This window comes from Podarcis liolepis (assembly GCF_965112155.1).
Source record: "Podarcis liolepis genome assembly, chromosome: 3".
Classification (NCBI taxonomy): domain Eukaryota; kingdom Metazoa; phylum Chordata; class Lepidosauria; order Squamata; family Lacertidae; genus Podarcis; species Podarcis liolepis.
Genome location: NC_139557.1, coordinates 99432001 through 99455245, shown reverse-complemented (window position 1 = coordinate 99455245; position 23245 = coordinate 99432001). Strand labels below are relative to the sequence as shown.

Below are 23245 nucleotides of genomic sequence, written 5' to 3'. Positions count from 1 at the left end.
TGTTGCTCGGCACCTTTCCCAAGGGCAACACAGCTTTTGCATTTGGCTATTGCATTATGTTAAGAACAAGGTCCCCCGCTTGCAGAATGGCTGTGGACTGCTGCAACTGGATATCACCTTTGAAATTAATGCAACCAACAAGTCCTTTCTCCTCCTCATGCTTCTGGCATAAGTACATCAGTTTTCCCTGATTCTCTCATAGCATTAAAATGCATACCTGTTGAAAGTCACAGTTGTCGGAGAATGTTTGATAGCACTTTTTATTGGAAGTGTGGACCTTTTCTCCCTCTCAATGGGATATGTTGCTTAAGAACAGAAGGAAGGATGCTTTGCTGTCTCAATTTATCAGCTGGGTGTGGAGTTCCTACCCATCAGTATGTACTTAGGGGGAAGACACAGGTGTTTGTCTTGTGGTGTTTCTGTTCCTGTTGAACATGTCTTACTGCTGTGTCCATGGTTCTCAAGTGTGTCACAGGCCTTTTTGTGTGTTGTCTGTTCTGAATTGCGGGTGACTCCTAGAAGCTTTGTTGTTGTTGTTGTTTAGTCGTTTAGTCGTGTCCGACTCTTCATGACCCCATGGACCAGAGCACGCCAGGCACTCCTGTCTTCCACTGCCTCCCGCAGTTTGGTCAAACTCATGCTGGTAGCTTCGCGAACACTATCCAACCATCTCGTCCTCTGTCGTCCCCTTCTCCTTGTGCCCCCAATCTTTCCAGGGAGTCTTCTCTTCTCATGAGGTGGCCAAAGTATTGGAGCCGCAGCTTCAGGATCTGCCCTTCCAGTGAGCACTCAGGGCTGATTTCCTTAAGAATGGAGAGGTTTGATCTTCTTGCAGTCCATGGGACTCTCAAGAGTCTCCTCCAGCACCAGAATTCAAAAGCATCAATTCTTTGGTGATCAGCCTTCTTTATGGTCCAGCTCTCACTTCCATACATCACTACTGGTCCTAGAAGCTGCCAGCATGCAATTGTGGCCACACCCTGGGAAACGGCTTCACCTGACCGGCTAAACCAGGTGAGGGTAGTCAGTGGGCCTCAAACCCTTAGTGAGTTAGGGACTTCCCCTGCATCGGAAGACAGGCTCTGGTGGATTGAGCGGACGAGACCCATAGTGGGTCCAATGGTCAAGAATGCGGTTTCTGCATGTGCTGTGGAGGGATGTGAGGGGCAGACAATGCTTGTCAATTTGGGAAGGAGAAGGAAAACTCTGAACCTAAACCTCCACTGCCTTGTGGGGCATCTTCGGGAGAAGAAAAGTCTAAGGAGTAAAACCCTACACAAATACAGAGTGGAGTCCCTAAGACAGTTGAATGGTGCCTCCTTGTGTCAACTCCTGCAGCCAAGCTGGTGCCAAACGTATCGCTCTGCTTTCCTTTGGACCACATCAGTGAGGCTGATGGAGGGTGGTGGCCTTGTCTGGGCAGCCCAACCACACTGCCTAGACTTGCATCCTGGGGAGGTCACTTTGGTGCTGCTAATGCCGTAGTTTGACTTCACCCCTGGAGGCACACTCCATTGTCTCCTGAGGCCGATGGATGCCAGCGAAGAGCTCTGTTGGGTGACTGATCTCTTTTTAAAGGCAGTTTCCATTATTGGGAACAAGTCACTAACAACATAATTCTCCTTTTATTTCCAGTGAGGCTAGCAGTGCAAACTGCTGCTGTTCCATAAACACATATACTGTACCTACGTTCCTATCAGTTTCAGTGGGTTGGATAACACTCTTCTCTTGTCCAGATATCCTCTCCCCTTGCACACATGCACATGAGATATGAGCATTCCGCGTGTGAATCATTCATGTATATGCTCAATATATTAAGTGTTCCTCTTCCTTGTTGAGCTTTCTGAATCTGGCAATTTGATGGCTTCATTCAGTTAAGAGTTTGGGTGTAATCTTCGACACCTCCCTTTCCATGGAGGCGCAGATTGCAGCTATAACAAAGGCGTCATTTTTCCATCTCCGCCAAGCTAAGCAGTTGGCTCCTTACCTCTCTCGCCCTGACCTAGCCACTGTGATCCACGCGACGGTCACCTCCAGACTGGATTATTGTAACTCGCTCTACGTGGGGCTGCCCTTGAGACTGACCCAGAAACTCCAGTGGGTGCAGAATGCTGCAGCGAGACTCCTTACGAGGTCTTCGCTGCGAGATCGCATTCACCCGGTGCTATACCAGCTGCACTGGCTCCCGGTGGAGTACAGGATCAGGTTTAAGGTGCTGGTTTTAACCTTTAAAGCCCTATACGGCCTAGGACCCTTGTACCTACGGGACCGCCTCTCCTGGTATGCCCCACAGAGAAACTTACGGTCTTCAAATAAAAACATCTTGAAGGTCCCAGGCCACAGAGAAGTTAGGCTGGCCTCAACTAGAGCCAGGGCTTTTTCGGCCGTGGCTCCGATCTGGTGGAACACTCTGTCACAAGAGACCAGGGCCCTGTGGGACTTGACATCTTTCCGCAGGGCCTGCAAGACAGAGCTGTTCCACCAGGCCTTTGGCCAGGGCACAGCCTGACTCCCTCCCTCGGCAATCTTCGCGGAGCTCTGGCCCAATGGTTGCCAGTGGCTTGAATTAATTAATTTTAGAATGAATGATTTTAGAATGTTGTTTATGCTGTACTTTTGTACTGTTTTATTGTTGTTAGCCGCCCTGAGCCCGGCTTTGGCTGGGGAGGGCGGGATATAAATAAAATTTATTATTATTATTATTATGTGCCTTGGATATTTTAATGTATATATAAAAAGAATACACAACCTTTGTTTGTGGCGAAACATTTTTACTTTGACTCGAAGTAAATTGCCATGCTTATTTTTTCCCCACTAGGGGGAGATAGCAAAACAGTCTTTGCAAATGTTGGAAATGCAATCCCTATCTTGCATGTTGTGATTAGGGCAAGCAGACATAGATTCTTCAACTTTTGCACTCATTTTTTCAGTGCTGCAGTCTGTCTTTATATACCGAAAATGACTATAAAAATAAAGCAAGGTTTGCTTAAGGTACATGCTTATATAAAAAACATTCTTTGTGTCCAGGTTTCTGCCTGACACATGCGGGGAGAGATTCTTACTTGGAAGTAAAGTATGTAGTGGTACAGACTCAGCAGCAGATACAGGGCTCACAAGTCATGGTTCATGAGCAGGGTAAGATCGCAACTGGATAGAAGTAAGGAAGATGTCCCAACAGGCTTCCTTACCGCACCTGCCGAGCTTTTAAAGACAAGGTGTGGCATGTTAACTCATGACACTTGCTCACCTTGCAGGAATGATGGGATTGCAAATGTGTGCTCTGTCTGGCCACGTCGGCCTGCTGCTTCCATCTGCAGAGGTGGCACCTGGCTCTAGGTGGCAAGACTGCACCCTCAGGCTCTTGTTCGGGCACTGCCACATCCTCCCTTGGCTGATCCAAGTCCTCCCCAGCCTCCAGTGCTAGGGCAGCATTTTGTCACTTTGGTCCCAGAGATTGGAGGATGCTGATTGGGCATTTGCAGGAAGTCTAGACCAGATAGAGAGGGTTGAAGAGTGTGTCTGCTGTAGGGCAACCTTGAGCAGCAGACTTGATAACTGTACTGAATAGGCAGGTTTAGAATCAGCAAATAGCCATCTTTAAGTGGATGAGCATGCAGTAGACTCTGCCAGAGTAAAGCAGGAAGAAAATGTTATGCAGGGGATGCAAAATAAGATGGGACAAAGCACACACCGTTCATGAAGGACAGTGTGAGCAGACATTTGCTGGTTATCCTGATCAAAAGACTGAGTGAGAACAGGAGATTCTGAGGAGGGTGGGGGATAGTTGGGTTCTTCTTGTTTTTGTTTTTGTTGTGTTGTGTATTTTACATTCTTATATTGTGATTTTATCTTGTGAACCACCCTGAGACCTGTGGGTATAGGGTGGTAAACACATGTTGCTGCTGGTGTTGTTATTAATACTCGCTTTGAACCTCAGAAGGAGTTGGGAGAAGAATGGCTAATCCGCCTGATATTTCCCTGATGTTTCTTTCTTTTGCCTGCCCTAAGTGTCCCATAGGCTGAGGATGGACCTGAGAACCCCAAATGACTCTGAGTGTGAGTTTGTTCCCCCTGCCCCCTGCCGCCTTCTGCCCACAAATAGTCGATACAGTTATCTATGTCTGTTGTACAGTTCAATCATGGCACCATCTTTGTCAGTAGGCATTTGTGCATGCTCATTTCTGCCACTAATCTGCAGGCTGTTCTGACCCTAGCAGTTGATAGCATAATGTTGGAGAAGTGATGCTTTGAAAATGAATTATGGGCATGTTCACATTAGCGCTAGGGCTGATGGGAGTTGTAGTTGAGCAGCATCTGGAGCGCCAAAGGTTCCTCACTCCTCTTTTAAACCTTTGATTTCTGCCTGCGCTGCCCTATCTGTGTCTAGCAGAAGCACCTTTTAATCATGCTTTGGAGGCAGCCAGCGATAAAGCCTCACGTGCCATTAAATAATCTCCAAAGTAACTCATTAAAGTTCTGCGTCTATTGAATAAAATACTTCTTAGTCTACATTTTTGGGGTTGCTCTCTGCAAGGTCAGTGGTGCCGGATTAATAGGGTCTGCAGGTTGACCAGGGAAAAAAGGAAAAAGAAGCAGCAAAAATCCCTCAGAGAAGATGACGCTTTCCCTTGAGATTTATCTTGGGTGTCACAAAGTGAGAGCAAAAACTCATTCTGTTGAGAGATGAATTTCTTCAGGTAGAAATTAAGAATCCCCCTCAGAAAAGCAAAGGTGATAAATCAAGCGTTTGGCTCCTCACTCGCAGAGCTTTTTTCTTCCCCCTTCAGCTAAGCAAAGTTAACTGTTTGAACCTCTGAGGCAGTCTCTCTTCCGTGTGACTCCAAAATAGGACTTGACAGGCTTTTGTTGGGGATAAATTGTGGGCAAGAGTGCATTTGATATTCAGTGGATTATACATGTTGAAAATTTTGCTCTGAGTGGCCAATAGTTGTGCAAGGGCAGTACCAACGTACACACACACACACGTCTTAAGGCTGTTGTTAATTGTTAGCAGATCTGGCTTTTAACAGATTAATTAATTGACTGATTAAATTCAGGTTAAATCTGCATTTATTTGAAACGCCAGCAAGCTGTGAAGGAAGCCCAGGAAATGGATGTGGATCTGTAACAGAAGTTGCTGGGTATGCAAGGGAGAGAGAAAATTAATTGGAAAGCCCGTGGGTGGACAAGTTGGAAGGGAATTCTGCTTTTGATAACCTTACAGACTGAACTCTCAACTATTGCTTCACTGCTACCTACCACTCACATTTATTATTGATGCTCCTTTTGCCTATATTTGTCACTTTTTCTGTGAATAAGCTATCTGATCAATTCAGTAGGTCACTGTTACACATTCTGTGAAAATAAAGACATTGACTATCTAGCACAGCGCTCACATGCTTTTTTGACTATTGCTAGTATGCTGTGGGCCACCCTGAACATTGGTTTTACAGTAGAAGGATGGAATATGAATGCTGCTGAATATTACAAAAATCTAATTAGTCTGTCTTTTATGTGTAAATTTAAGTGATAATGCAATAAACCAAAATAGACATGCATCGTTAGAAAGGAACCACTTACTTCAATGCTTTTAAACATGGGTTTTCTGTGATGCTATGCAGTAGAACTAAAATAGCATTTATTTATTTTTAAAAGATGTGCAATGAATTTTAAGCCCTGGTCAAACTGATTGTTACTCCTTTCTGAGTCTAATGGTCGCACAGTGAGTGGCCACTTCTGATGAAAGATCTTGGTTTCATTTTGCACCTTTCCACTATTTAGTAAAAATGTCTATAGAATGAAGGCTTGGCATCACTGGCCTGTTAGCATTTTGACTCCTTGTCTCTTTTAACTAGCACTAAGTATTTCAGCAAGTGGAAGTTGTCACGTTGTGGCAGGGATATGAAATGTTGTGCCCATCCTCACCTCTAGGAAAGTCAGCACAAGGCTTTTCTACACCACACCTTGCTTTAAAATTTGGCAGGGCTGTGGGTGACTAAGATGGAGTTGCTGGTGATGACTGAATCTGACAGCTGCCCCCCTCTGACATAGAAACACAATCTGTAATAGCTCCATTTTCAGCCTAAGCATGTTGCCGTGCTCCTGGAACCCAGCGATGACACAGAGGCTGAGGTGCCAGGGTGGCTGTCTGAGGAGCAGGCCATTGGGCCTGAACACTCCCACTGATCCTGAGACCCCCTGAGACTGGATCAAAGGCTCCATCCTTTGAGCACAGGTGCCTTGCATGAATGCCTGGAACATGCTAGATTCTGCTCCAAAGCGCTACTCCTTTAAGGCTCCACAATTCTCAGCAAAGGGGTGGAGCTGGAGTGGACAGTTTCAAGGAGCACTTGACTCAGTTGGGAAGATGCATTCATTGAAATAAGTCCTGTGTTTCCTAGACTCTGTCCAGGGTCCTGAAAGACCCGTTCTTAACTTCTCACCTTCAGGCATTTAAGCCCTGATGAAACCCGGTCCATTTCTTTCATTCTATTCCAAAACGGCTTGATGGATTTTTGCCCTCCTAAGTCAGCCATGGCTTTGTTTGGTTTTTATTTTACTTAGGAAAGGATACATGCTTACTTGGAAATAAGCCCTACTAGGCTTAGTGGGATTTCATGTTTAATAATTTGGGTTCGGTTGCAGTTGTTGCGTAACAGAAACTGATGTACATGTTGAGCTGTTTATAAGAAACAACCAACTTCTGTTACTTCCTGATAATAACTTCTTATTTAATGATCTGTTATTCCTGGCAGAGTATGAAGAGGAACTTGATAGAGAATTTGAGCTGGAAACTGATTCACTGTTTGGAGGATTTAGAAAGGTAAGGTCAACGAATATTGCTGAGATATTACTTTTAATTTGAATAAGCATGGGAATAAGCAGTTTGAATTGCCTTTCAGTGAACTGTAATTGGCTTTGATGACTGGTGTGTTAAATTGCGCTCTGGATGAAGAAGGAACAGTTTGGCACAAATTGTGATGGAGCCCCAATGCTATCCTGTGCCATATGGCTTGTCAGGTTGGCATGGTTAGGCTTGCCAATTAATATGGCCTGTGTTGCTTGGCGGAGAAATTGAACTAAGTGCTGCATTAAACTTTGCAGATCTGATCTGTGCAGCTGTGTGGACTTTAGTGTGCAAACAAATTCAGATTTGCTTGCACACTTATCTTTCAGGAGTCAATGTCGCATGCACCTGTTACTACTGTCATCATATGAGCTAAATAAAACTATTAGGAAAAGCAACAACAAGATTTCCTCTCCCCTTTTTCATGTTTAGTGGAACAAACGCTAAAAACTCAACAGTTAAAAAACCACACAGCATTATTCAGTATATACAATCATTATTAATATTAGGCAGGCATCTTTGTTTTCCTGTTTTTGATGCCTGCTATAACAAGAAACCTTATTGTTTAGGCCAGCCTACTCAAAGCTTTTGGCATGACGATGAAGATATTGTTGACAATTCACCTTTACTGGTTATGCCACCTATGTTCAGTCTAAAGCAAAAACGTGAAACAAATTTGGGTAGCTTTTTTCTAGAGCTGAAACATCTGCAGAATTTTAAGAGGAGACAAAAGAGAATTAGTCTGCAGTTTTACGCAGACTTGCCATTGAATTCAGTGAAGCGTTCTTCTGAGTAAACATGCATAAGATTGGATTGCTGCGTTGTCCGTATTTTATAATGAAAATCCGTGGGGATGGGGTTTGGTTATCTCTAGATTTCTACCTCTGGTGAAATTTGAAGCAAATCTGGAAATTCCTCCTCAAACAAAGCAGTGTTTCACAAAGGGTCCGACCTATCTCCAGCCTTAATGCAGGCTTTGCCAACTTGGTGCCCTCCAGATTTTGTTGGACTACAACTACCAGAATCCCTGACCATTGGCCTTGCTAGCTGGAGCCTATGGGAGTTGTAGTCCAAAACATCTGAAGGGCACCAGGTTGCAGAAGGCTGCTGCAATATATCGCTGCTGTTGACTGTATTCCTTCTCAACTTCTGCAGGAATAGCAATAAGGGATGGGACTGGCCTGATTACGCATTTTGTAAGCCTATTCTAATGAGATATTCATCTATCCTGGGTCTGTTGCCCCTGGAAATGTAAAGAGCTATGACAGTATGCTCAGATACTCTGAGAGGGAATGCTTTAACTAGTTGGCTTCTTTTACTTGCCTCTTATATGCCATGTCTGTTCATAAATACTGTATTTTTCGCTCTATAAGACACACTTTTCCCCTCCTAAAAAGTAAGAGGAAATGTATGTGCATCTTATGGAGCAAATGCAGGCCTCACAGCTTTCGCTGAAGCCAGGAGAGCAATTGGGATTGGTGCGCACGGATCCCTCTTGCTCTCCTGGCTTCAAGGATAGCTGCCTGAAGCCTCCTGAGTGCAGCAGGAGCGCTCCTCCCGCTGTGCTCTGGAGGCTTCGCGTTGCTTTCGCTGAAGCCAGGAGAGCATCCCTCTTGCTCTCCTGGCTTCGCCTCACTGGAGAGCCGCTGCAAAGCTTTTCCTCTCTGCGCAGCGCCCCTTCAGCAAAGTAGAAGGAGAAGCAGAGCCCCTTCCATTTCTCCTCCCGCTTTGCTGGAGAGGCGCTAAGCAGAGAGGGAGAGAACATTTTTTTCTTGTTCTCCTCCTGTAAAACAAGGTGCGTCTTATGGTCGGGTGCATCTTATAGAGCGAAAAATACGGTAATTGCAGGAACTGGTGGCATTTCACTTAGGCCAAAGCTTTGAAAACATGGAAGTCACCTTTATGTTATGACCCATCTAGGTCAGTATTTCCTACTCTAACTGGCAGCATATCACCAGGGTTTCAGACAGGAAGCTCTACTTGGAGATGCCAGGGATTGAATCTGGGACCTCTGTGTGTTCGTTCTCTACCACTGAGCCATGGTCCCTCCCCACACTGCTTCCTTTAAATCAATATGGGAGCTTCGCTCCTCATCCCTGCAGCTTACTGGGAAGTACAGAGGGAGGGGTAAGGCTAGTGGGCCAAACATAGCCGCAGAACTAATCTGGTGCTTCTACTGCACTGACTTTGGTGCTGCCTCGCCTCCCCATCTTACTCCCAAGATGAAAACATGACACAGGCAGCAGGAGGAGGTCAGGTGACGCCCACCAATCTCCCCAACAACTGGGTGGCCTCCCTGACCACCCAGTATCCCTTCCCCTTTCAGATCGGCCTTCAATTCCTTCCATCATTTTTTTTGGAGCATTCTTTCTCTCCGCCCCATCCAACCTCCCAGTCTCTCTTCCTAGTCCTCCTTGCTTCCCATGGTTTGCTGCTGACTCAGCCCCAGCTTGCTCTTTTCCTAGACTTGGTCTGTTCCTCATGCTTCGGCAACAGTTCCCGCCCTGCCTAGCTTCTGAGGAGCTCAGCAGTTGGCGATAGAGATTCTTAAGGATTAGAGTAGCTCAGCAAATTGCAAGCAATGAACCTTAGCAGCAGAGCAGCTAAGCCTACGACCAGTGCTTTTTGGGGGGAGTATGCAGTGAGACGCAGGTGGTGCTGTAGGTTAAACCGCAGAGCCTAGGACTTCCCAATCAGAAGGTTGGTGGTTCGAATCCCCACAAAGGGGTGAGCTCCCATTGCTCAGTCCCTGCTCCTGCCAACCTAGCAGTTCGAAAGCACAAAGTGCAAGTAAATAAATAGGTACTGCTCCAGTGGGAAGGTAAGCGGTGTTTCCGTGCACTGCTCTGGTTCCCCAGAAGCAGCTTAGTCATGCTGGCCACATGACCCGGAAGCTGTACACCGGCTCCCTCGGCCAATAAAGTGAGATGAGAGTCGGTCACGACTGGACCTAATAATCGGGGTCCCTTTACCCTTTACCTATGCAGGGGTACGCATACCCCTAAACATTTTGTGAATCTGAGTTTGGCCTCATTGAGGAGCAGTATTTCAATATGAGTAGGAAAGTGAGAGTACCCCTAAACATTTTTTTTAAAGAAAAAAAGCACAGCCTGCGACCTTTGTGACTACCTAGTCTTCCCACCCTCATGACGCGCAGCTTAGCCAGCGACTCCTGAAGGCATCATTGCTACTGTGACACCCAAATCCCTTAGCATATTACTGGGTTAATTTATACGGATGTGTTCATATGTGTATGCCCCTATACGCCTATTGTGTGTACATATATATATTTGTAAGAGAAGGATGTGGTGCATAATGTATTAATTTAGCTTCACACAGCTTTTCTATTGTCATCTCACGAGGACCGCAGACAGCGAAATGTTATACGGCCGCTTTGTCGGCGCTAAAGATTTTGTGGTTGTTTCATAGTCTTCAAGCTAAAGCAAAGGGGAGGAAAAATTCCTTCAGCACCTACTTGAAAACTGTGCCACGCTTTTAACAGCATGAATTCATACAGACACCCAGACAGTGATTGCTGTCTGCTTTCTGTTCTAATTTGGAAATTCCTTTTGATCAACATTGTGCAAAGGATGGCATTGTTCTTGGCAGGCATCCTGGGAATATATTCAGAAAGCGAATGTGGCCATACAGATTGTGATGGATACATTGCCAGGGGAGGAAGAGAGAGAGAGAGAGAGAGAGAGTGAGAGCGAGAGCAGGGAGGAAGTATAGTACTTAAATTTATATACTGTCTTTTTTCCAATGCACTCTAACATGGTTTACAATTTAAAAACAATGAGTTACAACTCAATGGACAGTGATAGAAAAAGCCCTTGTGTGTTAAGTTGGATACCTGTGCAGAAGTTCTTCAGCCATGGTTTCTCCTGGTTTGTGACCTAAATCTAAATGCAAGCAGTGACCATGTACTTCCAGTCTTCTCCTCATGCTTTAAACCCGTTTTTATGATGGATTTATGCCTAGGATCCCATGGATTTTGAATGGAATTTTTGGATGGAATGGGGTAAAGGATATATCCTGTGGCTTCTTTTCGGTCACCTCACGGTATCACAGCTATCCAGCCTTTACATGAAGAAGGTAGGCGACTTTGAGCTGACCTGCTCTAATTTGGAAATTGCTTTGGATCAACAAATATGTCAACATTATCTCTAAGAAGAATAAGAAAGCTCTAGTTTTAAAGTACTAGTAGCGTAGACGCGTTTTGTTGCCTCTGTGGCCTCCATTCAGTGCCATTCAGTCCTGGTAGCAACCCTAAAAGGTGGGATGTATACCTGCCCAATGAGATCTCCTGTGACCTCTAGGGGCACAGAGCTTCACTCAAAATCGGAGGCTGGATCAGGGGCACAGCTGTAGTACCCTTTAAATATGTGGTGCCCTTTCCAGTCCTGGGTAGAGTTTGTCTGACGTTTGAGGTGGGAGCCTTGTTAGAATGAAGTTATAAACTCAAACTAAAATGCCATCAGTCCCTAGCGGGTTGCCCCTGCCAATTTAGCCCTCTGAGGCCTGGAGTAAGTGTACCCAGCTGCCCCACTTCTGCACAGGCCCCTCCCATTTCTCATGGCTAATGTGTGAAGGGTCTAGAACAGGCAGAGGCAAACTCAGCCCTGCAGATGTTTTGGGACTACAACTCCCATCATCCCTAGCTAACAGGACCAGTGGTCAGGGATGATGGGAATTGTCGTCCCAAAACATCTGGAGGGCCAAGTCTGCCTATGCCTGGTCTAGAACAAAGCATGGCGGTGGTGGGGTGGATAGCAAGTGCTACATCAGCCACACACTCTGAAATGTGAAATGGTTAAAAATAAATAAATCAAAAATTACAACTCAGTCAGTAAAAAGACATGGTTAAGAGCTGCACATAATGTTCCAGTGCTGCTCTAAGTAGAGTCGAGGGACATTGTGTGACCTAGCAGAGGGGAACAGCATTTCAGATAATATTCAATGTTTTTCAGCTGTTCTTTGGAAGTCTTCAAGAAGCCTGTCTAGGTGTCTGCTGGTTTCTTAGCCACTCTTTGAAGCTAAGAAAGAACCACTGTAGCAATTCCAACTGCGAAGAAAACTATCCTCTGCGACTGTCAATTTTTGTAAGGGCTTCAAAATTTAAGCAGAAACGAGGCATAAATATATCTTTATTGGATGCATGTTTGAAATATTAACCGAAGAAGAAGAAGCCCTTAGTCTTTCAGAAACAACCACATTTGCAAAGGCAAAGAAAAGAAGAAGAAAAACTCTCTTATTTATGTAGGTGGGGAAATTAGTTCCCCTTCGGGCCACATGAACCCATTTCTTCCCCAGTCCTTGTAGAAATGCATGGATTCCCTTTTCTCGCCTGCTTTAGTGCCACAGTTCAGTGGCTTCTTCCCTTCTCTCTCCTCTAGTTTTAATAATCTTATGGAACAGAGAGCCTGCAACACTGCTCAGCATGGAATTCATTAGAAGCGAGCCACTTTTATTTTCAATTATTCCTTCAAGAATTCTTCCTATTTTAAATATTTGAGGGGGAGTGGTTGTACAGTAGCTTGAAATTAAATATCACACACTTTCCACAGATGTCTCTGTTATATGCTACAGGTCGACACTGTGTTTTTGTAATAAAGGCAGGTGCTGACATTTTTCCAAGCGCCGCAACCTAAGTGTGACTAATGGGTTGGTTCCAAATCTACAGTGAGGGGGAAAAGGTATTTGATCCCCTGCTAAATTTGCCCAGTCCAGCCTTGTGCAGGTCTACAATCTTGTCCCTGACATCCTTGGTCAGCTCTTTGGTCTTGGTCATGGTGGCTACTTTGGAATCTGCTGGATTGATTGCTTCTGTTGACACGTGTATTTTGTACAGGTACTGTAACGAACTGGGATTACAGGTAAGACCTCTCCCTTGCAGCAGCTGCTTCTAATCTCCGCTTGTTACATACAGTGAAGATACCAGGTAGCCTGACATCTGGTTGGTTAATGGGGATCAAACACTTATTTCACTCATTATAATGCACATCAATCTCTGACTTTGGTCTTCTGGGTTTCTGGGGTTTTTCCTGTTGTTATTCCGTCTCTCACAGCTACAATAAACCTACCATTAAAATTATGGACTGCTCATTTCTTCGTCAGAGGGCAAACGGGAAAATTTAGCAGGGGATCAAATTGTACTCCTATCCCATCCCTTGTACAAACTGATGCAAAACTGAGTTGCATCTGGAGCTGAATCTTGAGTCGTGCATTGAACCGAAAGCGAGTGTTTTCATTCATTTTTGTCCTCCCTGTCTTTTTAGTACAAACCCTGGTTTCTGATGGTGTATGGCATGGCAGCCTGTTGGTTTCTGCTTGGTACCAATGGTTTGGCAGTGATTTTTCTACATGTAACTTTCTCGTACGGAGTGGCTCAATTTAAGAACCCCTTTCTGATGTGGCTGGGCTCATTGCTTCTATTGTCAACTTTGCGCGTGTCTGCCCTGGAAGAAATAAAGGTAACTGGTTGGGTTTTTTAAAAATAAAAATAATACTGTGATTTATTTGTTTAAATTCATTCATACCTAGCGCTTTATTGTTGAAATAACCACTTTTCAATTTGGTTCTGAAAATGTGCATTTTGAGGAATCTTCTTTTATAAGAAAGCTTAAGGTTTAAAGAATAGTTACCCCTCTCGCTTCAGGAATTTCCAACATGTGTGCTAGGGCGAACTAGCGCAAAGTGCTCATGCTCATCCTCGGAGGAGGGGTTAGCCACTGTCTCTCTGCATGATGTACTGTTCTGGCTTTGCCTCTGCTGCTGTTTTGTGCACTCCTCTTGTTTCTCTGCATCAGGAAGAAGTGTTATCAGCATTGTTGCTGTTATTTATCTAGATTTTTAGACTGCTGTCCATAAAATCTCTTGGTGATTTCAAAAATGACTGAAAACAGCATCCAATAAAACAAAAACCAGTGTCCCAAACAACCAGCAGAGGAACTAGCGTAACAAACAGAAAAATAAATTTATGTCTGAAAAAGACCGAGCTGCTGCTATCTCCAAAAAGAGCAGGGATTCTTTGAGGGGTTCTATAGCGGTGTGGAGAGGGTGACGCTTATGTCTAGAACAGTAACTCATGCTAGGGATGGACTCCACCCTGGACAGGCAAACTCTACTGCCTGAATTCTGCCCAATGGCTTAACTATGATTTGCTTACTGCCAACAAACCACAGTTTGAAGGCATGGTTCGTTGGCTTCCGAACCTTGGTTTTGTTTTTTTATGCTTCACATATTAGCTCTATTAGTAGACTTTTCTTTTAAATGCCCTAATCATCATTTTCTTTGTCAAGCTGGGCCTTTCATAGTGTGATTCATGATTTCATAAAATGAAGACAAGACTTGTAGAAGTATTCAATTCCAGATCCATGTCTCCTTTTTATATTTCTGCAAGGTTCCATATTCTGTGGTCGTGCTGACCTTTCGAATCAGCAGGATAATGGAGATAATAAGTGCCTGAGTGTTCTCTCATCCAGTAATCGGCCCCACAAACCTAGTACCACTCTGTTTTTATGAGGTCTCTGCATTCTCCTGCTCCTTTCAGTGTCGTCAGCAATGGTCTGTGGTTGGTGGACGCAGAGTCAAAAACTGCTTTCTAGTCTTATTGGGATCATTTTTCTTAAGTTTCAACGGGAAACAATTAAGGAAATGTCAATCTGTCGTGACTCCCATTGCCAACCTGATACTTTTTCTAGATAAGTTTTTTGGTTTTCTCTGACTCAGAACTTTCATTGTACCAATGAAATCCCCTCTGACTTTAAGCTTACAGCTGCTGGCTAATGCCTTTGTTCCTGTTACCTACCTATCCCACGTTTGAAAATGGGAGAGGAAATGAGGGTTTCTCATAATGAAGCAGTGATTTTTGCTATTTTAACGTTAGAACTCTACTGGTGGAATGTTTCCCATGCAACCCACTGGGACTAATTTATGCTGTTAGCACTGCTTTCAATGACCTGTGCCTCCAGCTTTTCCATCATAATATGAAATCTGTCTCTCTAAAGACACCAAGAGTTGTTTTGTATTACCTTGCCCGGGGCCAACACCAATGTGCTTTATCAACCTCTGGGGTCATCCAACGAGCATTTCCATGCTCTTCGACTTGTTCCCTTCTCTTCTGTGCAGATACCATTCATCTGGTACCCTTTATCACTGGGGTGGGTAACCAGTAGTCTGTGAGCAAATCTTGGCCAGGTCTAATAGTAGGTCAAGTTGGTCATAATGAAATCAATTCTTTATGTTGTGTTCTTTGCCTGAGAAAGTCTGCCTTGAGGAGGAAGTCCAAACTTTCACTTTATGTTCTTATCATATAAAATGTTATGCTAGATTTCTGGTACAAACCTTTCTGGAAGCTGTATCCGTGAAACTACAGGCAGCAATGGTTTTGCGTGCATCCAATTGACATGTCACCGCTGATGGGCAGGTCCTTTTGGACCCAGGAGGGGGAAGAACGGGGGCAGAATGGGAGGCAGAATGGGGTATAGCAGGGGAGTAACGGGGCAGAGCAGGTTTATGCATGCTCTGTGGACACATGCGGGGGCTGGGAACGGAACCCCCATGCAGATGGAAGTGGTTATGCAATTTGCCCAAATGAGCCCTCTCTGTGCCATTGAAATTTTCACTTCCCTTGTTAAAGCGCTTATCTCCAACAGCATCAGATCTCTGATCTTCCTTTTACAGTCCTGGGCAGAGTTTATCTTAATTGCTCAGCAAACTGGAGGGTTTTTGGGTTTTTCTTTTTTTAATAAAGGCAGACAGGAGTTTTAGGCCAAAAGTGCACGATAATGCAGCTCTCCTTTTGCCTTTTTGTGGATTCTTTCCCCAGAGGTATACAGCCCATAGCAGGAAACAGAAAGTGTCTGAATAATGTCACAGACCTTTGTGCATGTGGGTCTTGTGCCGCTGGGTTTATTATTTCTGCCTTAATTTTCATCTTCCTCAGGCCTTATCTCAATATTGATTTCTCTCCCTGAATAGAGAATGATTTTCGGTGCTGTTACAGAGCATGCAACGGCTCCTATATAACTTTATACATATAGTACCGTATTTTTTGCTCCATAAGGCGCACCGGACCATAAGACGCACCTAGTTATTAGAGGGGAAATCAAGAAAAAAATAGCCTGTCTTCTCCCAGAGCTTCTCGGAGCTGCCGGGGGAAGCCCAGGTCCCCCCCCCCCAGCCCCAAAGAGCAAAGAAGCCAAGACAGCCAGTGGGATCCCATCCTGCTGGCTGTCTTGGCTTCTGCCATAGCCACGCGCAGCCTGTCCGGCAGGGAGAGGCTGCTCACGGCTATGGCAATTCCCCCACAGCCCACAAAAGCACCCTTTAAGGAGCACGCGGCTCCTGCGGGCTTTTCTACGAGGAGGGAGAAGGGACTGACTGGCCGCGTCAGTCCCTTCTCCCTCCTGGGGAAAAGCCCGCAAGAGCCGCGTGGAGCTTTTCCTGCCTGCCTCCTCCCTGCATTCGCTCCATAAGATGCACACACATTCCCCTTACTTTTTAGGAGGGAAAAAGTGCATCTTATGGAGTGAAAAATACGGTATATGAGCTTGTGCTCTGCTCTGTTCAGATGGGGAGGAATAGCAGCACTCCGGATGTTGAGTGTTTGACACAGAAGATTCAAATTGTGTTCCCTGGTAAAATACCCAACAACTTGCCAACATTTGATGGTAGCTCAAATCTGCCTGAGGCGGTACCTACTCTGCTGATTCATATGGATTTTGCTATATATCATGTAGTTTTTGGTATCACACACACTGGGTTCTGCCCAACTTTGTGGGTGCCTGGGGGTGACATCACGCTGCAGAAGGCGGTTCAACAGGACCCGCTGCGGCCACGGGGAAGCCCAGTGAGGCCCATTGCAACCACAGAAAGGCCCCAACAGAGGCCCTGTGGTGAACACAAAGGCCTCAGTCTAGTCGCCACCAGGGCACCAGAAAGCAGCTAGGCAGCAGGTGGGCACCCAGAGTCAAAATATTGTGGGTGCTCAGGCACCTAGGGCCCTCCAAAGATGGCACCAGTGTTTGGTATATTCAATAAAGTAGCAAAGTAGCATTTTAGATAGTAGTACCTAATACACTGAGCACTAGAGCCAAAGTTATATAAACACCGAGTATTGTAAAAATGATTAGTTTGTGGTTGTGTGGCATTGAATCCGCAATGTTCTTTATCTCCTTAGATGTGTGGATGATACTTCACATAATTTTTGATCTGCTTTTATTTTACAGAGAGGCTGGTATGCCAGTGAAAGTGAATACTACTTGCTTCTTTTCACCCTGACTGTCCGCTGCCTCTATTACACAAGCTTTGGTCTAGAGTACTGCTGGTACAGGTCTGCTGAAATGACTCATCACCCATTCCTTTGGATGCTGGCTTATGTGTTTTATTATCCTGTCTTTCACAACGGACCCATTATTACCTTCGATGGATTTTATAAACAGGTGACAGCACTTTTTGGTATCTTATATGCAAATGGCCTTGAGACAGTGGTTTAGAAGGTGATTGATATAATGGTGATGATGATGATGATGATAATAATAATAATAATAATTTGATCCTGGCAGAATAGCGATTTCTGTACTGCTCATAAATGCTGGTTCTTAAGTCCCTTTATAACAGGGTTTCCCAGACTTGGGTCTCCAACTCTTTTTGGACTACAATTCCCATCATCCCTGACCACTGGTCCTGCTAGCTAGGGATGATGGGAGTTGTAGTCCAGCAATAGCTGGGGACGCAATTTTGGCAAAACCCTACTTCATAGCAACATATGTACCTGCTTTGTTGCCATAGCTTTCTCTCATGCCTATGCCAGTCAGGACTCACCAGAAGGCCTCTGGCCACATGGTTTTCTGACACCACATTGATCTTACCACTTACATGATTCCCAGCCACTTGGGATTTGCGTTGCTTTTGTGGCATGCTAAACACACTGACTGTGGATCCATGCAAGTAGGAGCTTTGGCATGGCCTCAGACCAGTGTAGCCACTGGCAGGGCCTGCTGGCTGGATCAAAGAATCCTGTGATTCAAAATTGTCTTTGCAATATCAAGGTGCAAAAGGAGCTGAAGGCAGCCACAAGAATAAATCCAGACTCGTCTATTCCCCCCCCCCACTTTACTAGCTTAATGGGTTGTGGGAATACGGTGGGTGCAATTCATCTTGATTTCAGCAAAGCATTGACAAAGCTCCCCAGGATAATCTGGTTAACAAACTGCTTAAGTGTTGATTAACAGCTGGTTGGGAGGAAATACTCAACAGAGTGATCATCGGTGGTTCCTCAGCAGCTAGAGCGAGGGTGTTTTAGTGTGGCACTGCATAGACTCTGTTCTGGGACTTAGGTGAAGGGTTTGGGGAATCCTTATCAAATTTTGAGAGGTGGCAGCAAAGATGACGAGTGGCGTGGAAGGGATGTCACATGGAAAGAAGACAAAGACTTGTTTACTGCTGCAGGACTACATCTAAAGGGCTTCAGAGCTACAGCAGAAATTTCAGCTGAGTATTAGGAGAAATGTTTTAACCGTAAGAGCAATTTGACAAAGGAACCAGCTATCTAGAGGGTTGGTGGCTTCCCCTCACTGCAAGTTCTCAAGAACAGATTGGACTGCAATCTGTTGGAGATGCTCTTGTCCTGGGTTAGGAACATAGGAAGCTGCCTTATGCTGAGTCAGGCTGTTGGTCCATCTTGCTCATTATTGTTCGAAATGATGGTCAGCAGCTCTCCAGGATTTCAGACAGGGAATCTTTACCAACCCTACCTGAAGACCCCAGCAGGGGGCTGGATGTGGATGACCCACAGGGTGGAGGTTTGGCCCAGGGGGCCATTTCTTCAACATCCCTTGCACCTGCCAATCAACTGTGAGTGACACCTGCAGAGAGCAGGATTGAACCCTCTGCTCCTCAGCTGATGAGTGAAGAGTTTGTTCCTGCTGGGTGCTGCTTCACCAGCACATTTTTTTTTGCCAAAAATATTTATTAGTTTTCCAAATTTTTAACAAATCAGTGTCGAACTACATCAACTTTAATACAACTTTCTAAAAAAGTTGACTTCCTGCTCTTCGTATGAGATGCTTCCCTCCTTCCCCCCATTGCTGCTTGATATTACATATTTTTCTCTAATTCATGTCATTCCTTATATTCAATTCACTATTGTTATTGTTATTGTTATTGTTATTGTTATTGTTATATTTTATGTTCACCAGCACATTCCCTGTCATGAAGTAGACCCCTGCAGAGAGCAGGATGGAACCCTCATGGGACGGGATGATTGATGGGCCCCACCCACTTGCCAGAGTTGGCCTGGGGGATGGGGGAGGGGAGATAATGATCTGCCCTGCCCTGCCAAAAGGGTTCCCCATCCCTGCTGTAGCTCTTGATTCCCTGCACTCAGCAGGGGGTGGATTGGGTGACCTACAAGATCCCGTCCAGCTCTATAATTAGGAAAAGTCTATGGGCAAAATGTCAGGTCCCCAACCCCTAAGTGCAGGAGTTACCTAATGTGTCTGGTCAGTGGAAGCTCCGTGCAAGGGCTTCTGCTTATGCAATGGGACTTTCCCTCTCCCCCCTGTGCACCCCCTGAAACTGAAATTTTTGCACAGTGCAACATTGAATTCCTCCCTAAGTGTGCAGCTCGCAAATTACTAAGTTAGTTCAACTGTGAATTACTAAGTTAGTTCAACTGTAAGTTAGTTCATCATGTTGATTTTTAGAATGGGCCATCAGATCCAGGAAAGCTTACCTCTTTTCTTGGCCATCAGATCTAGCCAATTTCGATGGAATATAGCTTTGAATTTTGGGGATGTGTTGGAGGTGTTGTGGGAGCTGGTTGCGTGTGTTCCAAATAGGAGGTGACAAGATTTTCTTGCCTGCCTTGAAAGAGATTGTCATTTAATCATAAGGATTTTTTAGCCTTTTGGGAAGCAAAGCCAGAAAGCTTTTTTCAGATCATGCTGAACTCCTGCTCTCATTATCTCCTTAAAAATGCATGTTTCCTTACTTTGAAAATTCTCGCTGATGAGATTTTAAGTGGATAAATGTTTTAAGCATTGGCGTATTTACATAATTTTACATGACAGTGCTCTCTACTGGATGGAAGCTGGGTAGAGTGGGAACCAGCCTGGCGGTCCTGTTTCTGCAACAGGTGCAGACAAATCTTGAATTTTGGGGGAAGGTGCATTAAAATTTATGTGCTTCATTGATAATATTTGTTGTTATTAGGTGCTAACAGGTGTTGCTAATAGGCTGTTTGTGCAGCTCTCGAGGGTTTCAGACCAAGCTTTCCTCAGCCCTGCCTGGAGATATTGAGGATTAAATTTGGGGACAATTAAATTTCTATCTATTAAGCAATTAAAAGCAATCTCTTGTCTTAGTAGACCACATGAGTCAACAGGCCATAACCCCTTCTGGGCAACATTCTGTGGCTCACTTGCCATTTGGGTCTGTTGTGGGGAGCAATGAATGCCAGTGTTACCATTCTATGGTAGCCTAGATTCTTCAATCTCTCTATGCTCTGTCCAAGCCAACAGGAAGCATTATTAGAGTTCAGTGACACAGAGTTCAGCTAGACTGGTTATTGGGGGCAGCCGCCGAGACCACATAACACCGGTCTTGAAAGACCTACATTGGCTCCCAGTACATTTCCAAGCACAATTCAAAGTGTTGGTGTTGACCTTTAAAACCCTAAACGGCCTCGGCCCAGTATACCTGAAGGAGTGTCTCCACCCCCATCGTTCAGCCTGGACACTGAGGTCCAGCTCTGAGGGCCTTCTGGCGGTTCCCTCACTGCGAGAAGCAAATCTACAGGGAACCAGGCAGAGGGCCTTCTTGGTAGTGGTGCCCGCCCTGTGGAACACCTTCCCATCAGATGTCAAAGATATAAACAACTACCTGACATTTAGAAAACATCTGAAGGCTATTTCAGGGAAGTTTTTAATGTGCAACATTTTGATGTATTTTTAATCTTTGTTGGAAGCCGCCCAGAGTGGCTGGGGAAACCCAGCCAGATGGGCGGGGTACAAATAATAAATTATTAGTATTAGTAGTATTATTCCAGCCAGGCAAAAGCACTCCAAAAGACAAGGGCTGCTGAGGGATGTGTCTCTAAAGGGTGTGTAGCCTAGAAAGAGGCCTGAGGGCCAGAGAGCGAGAGCGAGACGTGCATTTGGTCCCCCAGGCCTGAGGTTTCCATCTCTGCAATATAGAATAAAGAACCGGCAGCTCTGGAAATAAACGAGAGAAGGTGGAGACCTGTGTGCTTGCGTTAGTGAGATTCCATTTCATCTTGAATTTGCAGCTGCTGTATCGGCAAGTCTATAGCAGGAACATCAGCTGCTGTAAGCACCTTTCTACCAGTTCCATAAAACGAAAGGAAAATTACCTCCAAACTAAAGATTTTCAAAAGCTGCTGAAGGAATGTCGATACCCGGTTCCCACTAAAAGGAAACACTCTACGGCCTCGATAAATCTCTGCTGATGCGCTTAAATGAATATTTTATTTCATGATTTGGTGCTCGAACAGGAAGCAGATGTGTCAACATGCCTATAGAAGTCTGATTGGCATGCATCACAACTGAATTGGCAGCAGCCCAGAAATTTCCAGCCTCCCCCACCAAGCACTCTGAAGAATGGTAGTTTCTTCAAAGTATTCGCTGCTAGTGAGATGTCATTAAAGATGAGTCAGAATAGTGAAAGCATCCGGCAAGCTCCCTGAAAGATGTAATAAGAGTTATTAAGTAATCTTCCATTCTTTATGGAGAATAAGCCAATCATCTGTGTAATCATTTCCCAGCGATGAACAGAGCAAGGAAAGAAAGGGGAAAGAATAAAATAAAGAAATGGTAAGTTAGCTGAATGAGGTGTTTCCTCGTTCCTTTACCCTTAACAACTGAGGATTTTCCCCCCCTATTTTCCCACAAATACTTAATTTACTTCAGAAGTATAAATCACGACACACACACACACACACACACACACACACACACACACGAATGAAGGTAAATGCTTAATTTTTAGATAACAAACATGCAGGCAAACAAACATATTATACAAGTGACATGTTGGACATTATAGTCTAATATCTGCTGTGTTTACAGTTTCTTACTAAATAATCAGAATCATAGATCACCGACAGTCTTGAGGAGGCTGCTGCTGAGTTTTGCCAGGTGAATGACTTGGCTGTGCTGGAGGCTGACTTGGTCTTCCAGAAAGGCGCCTTTGTGGACTCTGTGACCTTGGTGCACAGGTGACCTTCCTGCCTGATTGTCAATGGGGAATGTGGGAAATTTACTGTATTTTTCCGTGTGTAAGATGCCCCCATGTATAAGAAGACCCCTGTTTTGTTGAACCCAAATCTTAGAAAAGTTGTTGCCGCTGATCACTGGGCAAACTGTATTTTAATTGCTGGTTCTGGAAAATCTTATGTGGAACAATGAATAATAATAATAATTTATTATTTATACCCCGCCCATCCTGCTGGGCTTCCCCAGCCACTCTGGGTGGCTTCCAACAAAATATTGAAATACAGTGGTACCTCGGGTTACAGATGCTTCAGGTTACAGACTCTGCTAACCCAGAAATAATACCTCGGGTTAAGAACTTTGCTTCAGGATGAGAACAGAAATTGTGAGGTGGTGGTGCTGTGGCAGTGGGAGGCCCCATTAGGTAAAGTGGTGTCTCATGTTAAGAACAGTTTCAGGTTAAGAACGGACCTCCGGAATGAATTAAGTTCTTAACCTGAGGTACCACTGTATCCATCAAACATTAAAAGCTTCCCTAAACAGGGCTGCCTTCAGATGTCTTCTAAAAGTCTGGTAGTTGTTGTTCTTTTTGACATCTGGTGGGAGGGATTAATGGAGTTGAATATGTTTAACCTGGAGACTGAGAGGAGATATGAAAGCAATCTTCAGCTATCTAAAGGATTGTCACATGGCAGATGGAGCTAGCTTGTTTTCTTCTGTTCTGGAGTGTAGGGCCTGTATCAATGGCTTCAAGTTATAAGAAAGGAGATTCTGACGGAACACCAGGATGTACTTTCTGACCTTCAGAGCTGTTCAACAGTGGAACAGACACAAGAGGTAGTGGACTCTCCTTCCTTGGAGGTTTTTGAGCAGAGGTTGGATGGTCATCTTGTCAGGAGTTCAGCCTACACTCGAGTAGGACCCTGGCAGAGACACATGCCCGACTGGCATGTTCCCTCCCTCCTGGTTGATCGTTCGGGAGCTTCATAAGCTTTCTTCAGCCCGAACATCACAGCGACCGATGTCAACCGACACCAGCACACTTAGGGATCCGCAGAGTTTGTGCACCTTGCGTAACAGACCTCTGCAACTCAGCATTTTGGCTAATCTACTTTATTTGCATATAAATAAATTTATATTTGCATATAAACACACACGGAGC

At 44.8% G+C, this 23245-nt stretch overlaps 1 protein-coding gene across 7 annotated transcripts in view; it reads left to right on the top strand.

Moving 5' to 3' along the window:
* The window catches only part of HHAT (hedgehog acyltransferase), a 569735-nt gene that overhangs the window by 6218 nt on the left and 540272 nt on the right, over window positions 1–23245 (top strand). For all 7 annotated transcript variants that reach the window (XR_014523561.1, XR_014523562.1, XM_083494583.1 and 4 more), the window contains exons 3-6: window positions 6756–6823; window positions 10829–10942; window positions 13126–13320; window positions 17080–17292. Coding sequence is in view for 5 of the 7 variants with exons in the window: in XM_083494583.1 (XP_083350709.1) it covers window positions 6756–6823; window positions 10829–10942; window positions 13126–13320; window positions 17080–17292 (590 nt within the window). In the remaining 2 variants the exon portion in view is untranslated. The remainder of the gene's footprint in view (window positions 1–6755; window positions 6824–10828; window positions 10943–13125; window positions 13321–17079; window positions 17293–23245) is intronic.